This window comes from Chelonia mydas, chromosome 4, assembly GCF_015237465.2.
Source record: "Chelonia mydas isolate rCheMyd1 chromosome 4, rCheMyd1.pri.v2, whole genome shotgun sequence".
Taxonomy (NCBI): domain Eukaryota; kingdom Metazoa; phylum Chordata; order Testudines; family Cheloniidae; genus Chelonia; species Chelonia mydas.
Genome location: NC_057852.1, coordinates 12,208,865 through 12,220,605, shown reverse-complemented (window position 1 = coordinate 12,220,605; position 11,741 = coordinate 12,208,865). Strand labels below are relative to the sequence as shown.

At 43.8% G+C, this 11,741-nt stretch overlaps 1 protein-coding gene across 7 annotated transcripts in view; it reads right to left on the bottom strand.

Moving 5' to 3' along the window:
- Positions 1–211: 211 nt before the first annotated feature.
- Positions 212–11,741, bottom strand: part of CDKL2 (cyclin dependent kinase like 2) — a 36,739-nt gene continuing 25,209 nt past the window's right edge. For all 7 annotated transcript variants that reach the window (XM_043544552.1, XM_043544556.1, XM_037896651.2 and 4 more), the window contains 5 exons: positions 7,319–7,611; positions 4,305–4,398; positions 3,432–3,549; positions 3,125–3,231; positions 212–2,320 (listed from right to left, as the gene is read on the bottom strand). In XM_043544552.1, coding sequence (XP_043400487.1) covers positions 2,261–2,320; positions 3,125–3,231; positions 3,432–3,549; positions 4,305–4,398; positions 7,319–7,611 — 672 coding nt within the window. In that variant the 3' untranslated portion in view covers positions 212–2,260. The remainder of the gene's footprint in view (positions 2,321–3,124; positions 3,232–3,431; positions 3,550–4,304; positions 4,399–7,318; positions 7,612–11,741) is intronic.

The following is an 11,741-nucleotide window of genomic DNA, read 5'->3' as shown; positions in this document are numbered from 1 at the left end:
TCATGCTTCTGTCTTAATAGTTTGTATCCATGACTATGGTGAGGACTTTATAAAGACACCAGCTTAAAAAGTTAGGCTAAGTCCTTACTTAGGCTCCTAAACAAGTAACGGGCTTTTCAAGAGTGCCAAGCCCCCAGCGGTTCCCACTGGAGCCCAGTTATAAGGAATGTGTAAAAAGGTGGTTACAACTGAAAGAAGTCAGCAAACATGATTTCTTCCTTTTTGCAGTTTATTTACTTTGTGCATTTGACAGCACTGTGTGTATAATCAGTTTTACCATTCTCGCCGCAAAGTCAGTCAGTTCCCCCTATTTGTGTAAGTCTTTTCTTCAGCAAGAGGGAAGATATGAAAAAAAACCCCACAAAAATAACCTCCACACACAACCCACAAAGAGGAAAATGCGACTGTAAAACAACAACTGGTAGAGCTGAAACACCAGAAACCAGTTTTAATGCACTTCCTTTAATTGACTAGATTTCAACTTGATGGTGTTTCTTTAAGCAGCTGTCAGATTCATTTCAACAATTTACAGTCACGAATGCTACAGAATCCTAGACCACTCAAAAATTCTCAATATAAATGCGAGACATCTCTTGATTTAATTGATTTCAGATGGTAACAATCCCGTAAGTGGATTTTATGTACAGTAATCCCTTAGCCCTTTCCAACCAAATGAATCCGGTTCAGGGTCAGTATTTGCAGAAGGATGCTGACAGGAGTAAGGTACATAGATTTGTGCAGGCAATGCACAAATATTTATCTTCAGGCAATTCTGATATTTGTGATGTTGTCAATAGTTTCGGACCAAAATTAGAATTTTATATTCAACAGGATGTTACCAAGAAAACACAACATGAATATGGCTGTACTGATGATTTGTAAAGATTTCACAAAAACATGATTTATTAAAATTTAAACAGTCCCCTGTAGTGTTGGAAATCAGAATACATCAGCACTACGCCAGAGCCTGGGAACCAGTCAGGAGAAGTGAGCAGTTTAAGTTTCACTACCCAAAATTAGTGAAATGACAATAGTAAACACATGGCAAAAAGTATATTAGATTTTTAAAATTCATTCAGTTTTAACTTTTAAATATAGGTGTTATTGATCGCATATTGATACATTTTCCATTGACAATTTTTATGGTGACAGTGTTCCTTTAACATGTAGTCTCAGTGAATTTTTTCTTCCATTATCTAAGTTTCCCGTACGTCACTCTCTTTTGAGTCTGTTAAATTTGCTGGTGTTCTCTTTTTCTTTAAAAAGTTTAAGTGTAGGAGTTACCATCTTTTCTTGGCTCATAAGTGTCGGTAACCCTGCGCTCTCTCACTGAGACCCGGGGCTCTCAACTGGCCATAAATATGTTTTTGTTGTTTTTTTTAAAGAAAAATAGTTTACTACAAGATAACTATATTGGATGCTGTTGGTATAGCCAGTGGCGGATTAGCCACTGGGCCAACGGGACACGTGCCAAGGGGCCCCAGCCAACTGGGGACCCCCATGGGCATGCACCCCAAGCACGCTCTGCCCGCCAGGTGCCCTTGCCAGGGAGCGGGGGAGCCCCCGCACCCTGACCGCACTCCCCGGCAGGAAAGCAGGATGGGCAGAGTGGGGCAAGCCCCCATGCCCTGATCCCATGCCCCTGCAGGATTGCTGGGCAGGGGAGCGTGGCAGGGTAAGCCCCCACGCTCCAACGTCATTTCCCTGGCAGGGGAGAAGGGGACAGCATGCAGAAGTGGCAGGGAGAAGCCCCCACTTACTCTGGCTCAGGGCCCCACAAAACCTCATCCACCTCTGGGTACACTCTTCTCCCCAGGCCAGGAGTTGGTCAGTATCCTAACACACTGACTTAGTTTCACTGTTGGGTACCCATCTTTTCAGAAAACACATACAATTCCATAATGTATTCCATCCCCGTCTCTAATGCTGAACACCTCAGGTCAGTTTCACACAAAAAAAAACCCACTTAGGATCAAGATACACATGCACGGAACTACACAGCAGGATACAGGAAAAGGGACCCATTCACAAAGTCACGCACTGGTCTTCCCTGCTTGGCAACAGCACAAATCCATTCTCAACACAAGTATGCTGCAAACGGGGATATCGAACATTGGAAGGCTCCCTCTTCAGGAAATCCACAGAAGGTATCAGCCCTTGTCAAGTGTTCTTTTTGAAAGGCAACAAGAGGCTAAGCTGCAGAAAGTAATACATACGCTTCCGAGGCAAAAAGTACCCCATTCCTCAGTTCTTCTCCAGGCTAGCGTTCTACTCGAGGGAAGCTGGCTTCTGAAGCATCTGGCAGTGATGTCCCCGATATCTGTCAGTCAGCAAACAAATATTAATGTAATTCCTAACATACCAGCCTAAAAGCAGTATGACCTAGTAAAACTGTTCATCGATAGCCTTCTGCCTGTCCCAAGTGCAGTATCAATAGAACCTGGGCAGATTCTTCATTGATCATATCACAAATCAGCATACATGGGTAACGTACATTTTTAACTCCATAACGCTATGCCAAATCTAAACAAGATGTTCACTGGACCAATACACAGCCCAAGAGAGACCTAGGAACTACATCACTCCCAAATTACAAGTTTCTAATGCACGCTGTAGTTGTTCAACAAACAAAACAAAGTTGCAAAAAACTATTTTGTGTGTGTCTGTGTCTGTCTAGAATGGCCAAACTATTTCTGCTCAAACTTTTGGGTTCTATTTCCCACTCTGCCACTGACTCACTGTGTAACCGTGGGTAGCGTCTGCATCTCAGTTCACCCATTTGTAACAAATCCTGAAAACAGGTGAAACACACAGGATTTGTGGTTGTATTGTGAACCTCGAACATGGTCCAGGTTTGCCTCCAGGATAATCCCAGGGTCATACATTTGGGCCAAAAGTTTGCCCAAAATGGTTCTTTTCCCCATCAGGCTCCAAAACTCCTGCATTGTCCTAAAACAAATTACTCCAGTGAGTATACTGCTGCTCATCAGATACCCTGGAATGCAATGTGCTGCACAGAGAGACCGTCTGGAACCTTTTGGCTCTTGCTGCTTGCAACGTGCTTTGAAAACCTTGGCAGAAAGGCACTAGGAGAACAGTGCAAAGCATTTCATTGGATCATCACCTGTTGTAAAGCCAGGCTCGGGTTGTGAAGATCGATGGTGGCAAGGGATGGAATGCGAGACTCTGAGACTGTTTTGTTCTCCTTTTTGACAAATCTGGAATTTCGAGCTGCAGAAGACAAATAAATAAATGCATTGACTGCTATGGACTTGTTTTGTTGTTTTAAGCATAGAGGGTCAAGATTTCCCTCTCCGAGAAAATGTCACTTGCTAATAGGATTAAAAAAATAAATGTCTGATACAATTTATACTGCTCTTTATAACTTATTTATCATCCAGTTTTAATTAACAGCAAATTAAAGCTCGTACCGTCCGCTCCTTTGAGTTCAGGGAGATGGTTATAGTTTAGCTCAGGCAAACGCACATCTGTCTTGGAGAATTCCCATCTTTTCTTGTTTGCCTGGAGAACGTTCTTTTCATTTGAGACCTGATACCAAGGGATTGATTTACATGAGTACGGTATAGAAAAGCTAAGGGTACTAAAAGTAAAACCATTATTCAGATTTAAAAGAAGTGAGCTTCTCTGCTATGAGACTTACTCAAGCGTCCGAGTACCAAAACAACCTGTATTCTTTCCTAGAAACATGCTGTTCCATAATCTTCAAGACAAGCTTTAGGAAATCAGTAATTTAAGGAAACCACCTACAATTACGCAGAACACCAAAAACTGGAAAGGGGTCTAGACTGTGCAGTCCTTACTCAGACAAAACTCCTGCTGATCTTGAGAGGAGTTTTGCCTGAATTATGACTACAGCATCAGGCTTTCAATCTGCAGGGCCTTTCAAAGAAAATTCCGTGGGAGCTGCTAGCCACTTATTTTCATGAGTGAGTCATTCGTTTTTACAATCGGTCCACAGAAAATTCTAAATGTAAATCCCAAACTACTTGGTCACCATAGCCAACACCTGCCTTTCCTCCCAACCGGGCCAGAAACTGTATTTGCACTTGTCTAGAAGAATACAGGTCTACCACTTTGAGCTCTGGGATTTCTAACTTAAATAATATTCCAGTACAACACATTCACATAACATGACTGTGAATAAACTATTATATATGATGTCCCCAAACCGAAGATGGGAAATATATCTAGAGAAGGCCGAAATGAAAGGTATTAATGACATTAAAGTAAATACTGAAGTTTAAAGTACATTGTTTTCACTATAGGAGAAGGACGATGCTTACCGATGTGCCCAAGCTGACATTGTAATGCCCTGCTGGTGAATGTTTCCCTTGCTTTATAAAAGGGGTTAAGTATTTTTTAGTCTTCTCATCAACTCTATAAATAAAAACAAAAAATCCAAGACCCCAATCAGAATTAGCAATAATCTCTTGGTAACATCATAATATAAAAATGATGCAATGTGAGACATCCAGCCATGACATAATCAGTTGCTGAGCTATTGGTCCTAACATACACACTGCACTGCCAGAGCATTACAACCCTGATCAGAAGTGTACTCTTGCTATTAGTCCTGGGCTTGTCGAGCAATGAAAATCAAGGTCAGTCTCTCCCAGAACAGTGTGGCATTGTGATACGGACAAACCGCTGCTATGGACTCACCTCAAGAATCCATTCATAAGGCTGGTATCTAGGACTGTTATTGGCAAACTAGCCTGCCAGCATCCTGTGAGGGTTTGTATTAGTTACTCAGAGCAGAGAGGAGAATCCCACATCTTTCTTCGCTGGTAGAATGTATCATGACATCAACGCTGGGTCACACTCAAGTGGTGGGGGAGGGCTGATGAGCGGGCATATACATTTTGACCACTTGAGATACACATTCTAGATTCCGAACTAAGTTGTTTCACACTCACAGTTGGGAAGATTACAATCCATCCCACATATAAGCAAAATCCTGGAATCCCACTGACTTCAAGTGAGAATATTGCCTAAGTTTTTAATCACAGAAAGCTCTCTCCTACTCATGCTTTCTGATGCAAAACTCTTTGCAGTCACTCCCTTCTCTCCCTGCTATAGTTGTATTTAGGGCTCACTGTTGAGCCTTCTATGCACAGACCTGTGTTTGGGGATGGTGTGGGGCCCTTTAACTGCACCAGCAGCACCCCCAAGAAACAATCTTCAGAGCCACAATACTTCCTGCAGCTACCCAGAGGACAGACAGAGCACAGGTGCTACTGCACCCCTAAAGAAGATGCAGGGTGATCTCCCTTCTACAGCTGACTAGCTACAGCAGGCACTGAGATCACAGCCTTGCCTGCATGCTTTGAGACAGTTACTGTTAGCCCCGCAAATCAGAGCTCAAGTGAGTGCGTGTGTCCCAGATCCCTATGCAGAAGGGACAAGAAGGATGATCTTTGCACCCTTCCCTCTTTCATGCCCTTATATTCTGGGCTCTATCTGGTCCATAATTATTAAACATCTATTACAGCAAGGAATACACCAGACTGCAACACTGATCCATGTCTCTATGTTTCCAGAATAGCTGATAAACCATTATTTGCTAACATAGAACTTACTCCTGAGGGAATTCTGCACCAAAAAATTAAAAATTCTGCACCAAAAAAATAAAAATTCTACACAAAATATTTTAAAATTCTCCAAAATCTACATATTTTATTTGTCAAAATAACACAATATAATCAGGTCAGTTTCAATTATTTTGATAATTTATTTGAAAATACCTGCCAACAAGTATGTCTGTAACAATACAGACAAAGAAAGATTCTGGATTCTTTTTTTACTTTTATTTAACAAATAGATTCCTTAATAGGCATATTAATACAAAACTTTGAGTAGTAATTCATTTAAACTACAATACAGAAATGTATTTCCCACACCCCTCAGAAGAGGTACAAAGGCTTGGGGGAGTCAGGGGTAATGGAGGAGCTCAGAGAGGGAAGGAGCCTGGGAGTGAACCTGGATTAGGTGGGAGAAGTATGGAATGTGCAGGGGGGGGGGGTGTTGGGAGGAATTGAGGAGCCTCCCCCATGCAGATGCTGGCTGACCCCTAGCCTCTCTCATTCATTAGGCACATCTGCCCCTGACCCCGTGTGTCCCTGCACCTCCTCCCCCATCCCCATGTGTCTCTGCACCCCCTGCCTGTCCCCATCACCTCCCCTTCCCCCATCCCCCATATGTCCCAGCACCCCCACTCAGCCAACCCTTGACCCCAATCCCCATGTGGCCCTGCACCCCCACTCCATTTCAGTCCCTGCCCCAGTCTGCCCCCCCTCCACTAGCCCTTTTGGACCCCAGTCTATGTGACCTCCCAGCAACCCCGTGTGCCCCGCTCTGTCTTCCCGCTCCCCCAGTATGTGCCTCCTCACCTGGCCCCGAAGGCAGGGCGCTGTGAGAAATGCAGCTTCTGCTCTCTCCCTATCAGCTGTTATGGCTGGTGAGCAGCTGCTCTCTGTTCTGACACCACAGCAGCCCCTGGTGGGCAAAAGGCATAAACTTAATGTATTTTCTGCAGAGAAAAAAAAACTGCAGGGGGACATGAATTCTGCATGTGCGCAGTGGCACAGAATTCCCCCAGGAGTAAGAATTACAGACAAGAACTCGTGTTCACCAGCTGCAGATTCTGGGATCTCCAAATACAAAAAAAAAAAAACCAATCAATTTGCTTAGGATAACTGCCTTCTAACTGATACCTTCCTTTGTGGTTACACTCCTAGAGGCAGTCCTCTGCTTGCTCTGCTTTGTGCTGCTCATGTGGTGCAAACAGAGCAGAAAATGACATGGCAGAGTCCCCAGAGCTGTCATTGCCAGTCCTGATGCCACCCTACTCACAGGCCCCTGGTGGAAGGAGTGCGTCAGGAGCAAGTGCGAGTGGTCAGAGCACACTGTGCTTTGGGTATCTCCAACTGGTATTTGGTCCCACAGGGACTGTTGCCCGCTGGCATATATTACAGCAGCCATGAAGTTGCATCAGGGCCAAGGAGAGAATCAGGGAGCCATAACCGGCTGCCTTTATGCTCCATGAAGCTGGGAGAATGGCATCAACTCAGGAAAGCAGAGATTCTAACTCTGAAATTCCATAATATCAAAATACAATTACAGCCCCTCCCCCCTACCACTGAAAACCTTTTACCACCCACGCACCCACCCCTGCCCTGCCCAAAATACATTTAACCCCCTTCATTGTAGCAATGTCACTCCATGACTCTCTCAGAACATTGTCACTCCTTCAGGAGCATTTGCTAAGCTCCTCTGCTGTTCGATTTAGCTTCCATACCTGTAATTATGGGTTCCAGGAATAGTTCCCTTCCCAGAGTTAACACTTATATTGGGTGTGATGGTGGCAAGGTTCGGGATAATGGGAGGAATAACCATGCCTGGGTTCTTTATGTAATCCAAGCTGCTGCTGGAGTCTTTCATGCTTGTCGGAGGGACTGTTTTGAACTGACTGGTTCCGCTGTCATACAGGCAGCTCATATTGGAAGATCGGTCTGCTTTCTCCACCTCAGCTTTGGATAACTTCACCTTGAACAGTTTAGCATCTTTGATCTTTGGATCAATGTTGAAGTCCTGTTCAGAAAGAGAAATGTCACTCTGCCTATTGGGGGTTAGAACGGACGTTAACATTAACTTATGGCAGTGTGTGTGGAAAAAGAACAGAAGGCAGACACTCATAGGGAGCGGTGAGATTCTGGTAGAAGTGTAGTGATGTTATGAAGAAAACACCTGTTTTCCATCAGCAGAAAGTAAAGTTCATAATTCACAAAAGACTTATCAAGTCTCACCATCCTATGTAAGTAAATAAGTTCTTACCACATCCCATCAATGCAGGAGTAACGGACCAAAAGAGGTTTGGTTTGGTTTTTAACATGTTTAGGAAAATTAAAGGGCATGCTCTCTCATATCACCTACGTCCCTAGTAAAATAGCACTAACAGAGCGTAATCGTGGTGCAGGACACGTCTACACTACAGTGGCACAGCTGTGGCCCTGTAATTGTCCCACTGTAGTGTAGAGGCTTCGTACATTGATGGAAAGGGTTTTTCCATCAGTGTAGTTAATCTGTCTCTCCGAGAGATGGTACCTAGATCAACGGAATAATTCTTCCATCAACTTAGTTGTGTCTGCACTAGAGGTAAGGTCAACCTAACTATAGTGCTTAGGGGGTGGCATTTTTCACAGCCCTGAGTGACTGGGTTGATCAAATTTTTAAGCCTAGACCAGCCCTATGTCTATTCCTCACTCAACTGAGCATCCCTTCCCACCAGGTCAAGGTACATGCAACACACCAGTAACTAGAGGATGTTTAGTTATGGAGCATAATATTTCTGAAATGAACACGTGCCAAAAGTGCAGTGACATGCACCGTGAAGAAGGCATACAAAACTGATGGACTAAATCACGGGGGATGAGACCCCACATCAGTCGGGGCTTTGGCAACACACATTTCTAGGCTCTGGTATGAAGGCACCATCAGCCTACTCAGCCACATTTAAGCAAGCGTTTACTGTAACTTCCCTTAAGGGAGGGCACGTGACTACAGCTACATTAGCTGGCTGGTGGCAAGAATAGGGGTTTTTTGTTGGTGGTGGGTTTTGTGTTTTAAACACAAGCTGCAACCCATTATTCTGATCCTAGCCTGACACCTACAGCTTTTCATTGCCAGAGGCTCTGAGACAAAAGGACTCCTGGGTACTGTGCATGAGGGCTAATCATGTTATTCAACGCATGGGCATAAGGGGACAGACACCTCCCATGCTCTTGGAAGGTACAGCTGGCGAGAGCTGCCCAATGGAGAAACCCATCTGAGAGCAGGAGAGGGCTGAAAGGAGGATGCGCGGAGGGCTTTTGGAGTCACTGGTGCTTTGAAGAGGCAGATAGGCCAGAGAAGTCTAAGAGAAAATAGAGCTATCCTGACCTACTTCCAAAGAAATGGAACAAGAGCAGAGATAAGTATCACTCTGAGGCAGACCCCAGTCCCTAGAGTGGGATTTACAGCGAAAGTCTGCGTCAGGGATCTGCAACAACAGAGCAGTGATTCAACATAATGTTGTGCTCGGTCAGTTGATTTACACGCTTTAATGAACCCTCATCACAGCTCTGCATGGTTGGCAGGTAACCATGTACCATCCTTATTTTACCCACTGGGAATTGAGGAAAATGGTTTAAGCAACTTGCTCACAGCCACAAATGGAGTCTGCATCAGAGCCAGGATTAATGCTCAGGGCTTGCCGATTCCAAGGGCCAGACTTCAAGTCATAGAATCATAGAAAATCAGGGTTGGAAGGGACCTCAGGAGGTCATCTAGTCCAACCCCCTGCTCAAAGCAGGACCAATCCCCAATTTTTGCCCCGATCCCTAAATGGCCCCCTCAAGGATTGAACTCACAACCCTGGATTTAGCAGGCCAGTGCTCAAACCACTGAGCTATCCCTCCCCCAAATTTATTTCATAGAATCATAGAATATCAGGGTTGGAAGGGACCTCAGGACGTCATTTAGTCCAACCCCCTGCTCAAAGCAGGACCAATCCCCAATTTTTGCCCCAGATCCCTAAATGGCCCCCTCAAGGATTGAACTCACAACCCTGGGGTTAGCAGGCCAATGCTCAAACCACTGAGCTATTTGAGCACATCTGAGCTATTTGAGCACAGTCCCTAGCGCTCACCTCTCTCAGTACCGACAGAATTACCCTGAGTACTGGCTGGTGCAAAGGCAAGGAAGGGAAATGTATAACATTACACACACATAATATAGGAGGGTGTATGTGATGACTTAGACCTACAGTAAGACCCTTGTATCTGGAGATGCCGCTTCCTGACAGTCATTTTGCTATATAAGGTTTAGCACTCCCTCCACCTCCGAAAAGGAGGAGGAAAGATTCCTCTGGGGCTTAGCAAGGAAGCCAAAAGGAAATCCAACATTTCTGCACATAAAGAAATAATGCACAGGAGGCTTTACATGAGATCTGGAATACCTTATCCAAATGTATTTTAAAAGCATGCTTCACCCAGCAAGCCCCTTCCTGCTCTCTGGATAGATGCTATTTCCAGTAAGTGAAAGCTAGTCCATTAGTCCAGAAAGTTTGCTGGACATTCGCTGCCTGGCAAGAGCAATGATTGGGCTACATAAAGTCTTTCCTTAGATGTCTGTTGCACCAGTTGTATTTTTAAAAGCTTGAGCACTACATAGCTTTTTCTCATCTGACCTTGCAAGAGTCAGTTGCCATCTGATCGGTTCCCTTTTGAAGTTGCTTAACATAGAATATATAACAGAAGTGTTGAACTGCATGTTAATGAATCCAGAAAAATTCCTTTCCTAAGTGGATTCTGCAGTTGCCTCAAAGAAAACAGGATTAATGTGTATACAGCTTTCAGTTATGAGACCTTTAAAGTACCAAAAAGGCAAAACATAAACTCAAGCGTTAACTGAAATAAAACGCAGCTCAGAAATGAAGGTCCCTTCTCTTTTTTTAGCACAGTCATTTTAAAGAGTTTGGAACAAACACCGACGGAATTAAAACACACGCCCTTTTAGGTTTGATCAGCAATCCACAGATGCGTTTGCTTCTCAAATTAAAATAGGACCCAAAATCAGACTTTCCCGCAGCCACATTTCTCCCCTGTGAATAAAATGTTAATTTACAGGCCTTGGGATTGCCTCAGAGTACAAAGCTTATGAGCAACAGTATTTATAGACACCAAACTGCGGACTATAAAACATATAAAAGAGTTGGATAACGTACAATTATCGAATGGCATGAATTTTCTATAGCATCTGCACTTGGAATAATGTTGAAATTAAACACAAGGATCTTTTTTCAACATAGATGGCAGATGCTCACCCAGAATACAATGTGGAGAGAACAACAGAATGGGGGGGTGGGGGAATAACATACAAACATTGATGCAGGGCCAAATGATGCAGACTTTACAGAGAACCCATTCTCTGAAAATCAGGTCCCTTAAAAGTGTCTCAGGTAGGACACCCAAGAACCGAGGCACCCAAAATCACCAGTCTCTTGAAAATCTTGACCAAGGTCCTCCGCTGAGGAGGTCTTGTCACCAGTCTCCAGAGAATTACCCCTGCGAAATGATACAGCACCAACCACCACAACTGATCTCAACAGCCACAGCCGAGAGCCCAGAATGAAGCTGCGGGTTTTTCGTATCACAGCCTGTATGCTGTATGTGACTCAGCAACGGAATTGACAGGGAGCAGGTATAATATTTTGCCTGTGACTAACACTGCCCAGCTGGTGCACAAGGTTTTCTGCATCAGTTACAGATTCAGAGTGACCTGCAAGGGTAGCCTTGTCTTGCATTCAGCAGTGATTCAATCTAGGTATAAGATATACAGCTGGGGTAAGGGAAAATAACTGAAAATTTCAAAGGTTCTTTCATTTCACTGGTTTAATAAACTGGCCAGTTTTTCACCATTCAAAATTATTTTTTAAATCAAATTTTTCCACCCATTTTTAAAAGCGTAATTTTTTATTCTGTTTTATGACTGAAATTTTCCAACGCACCTTAGTTGACCAGTCAAATGTAGTGATGGAGAAAAATAAAACCAAACGTGGTAAGTGAATGCTAAAAACCGATAAATGAAAAAAGTTGGTCAAAAACTTGCAAAAGATTAACATTTTCAAGAAAAGCAACAGTTTCACAAAACGTTGTTTCCTGACAACTGACCAGATTTATTGG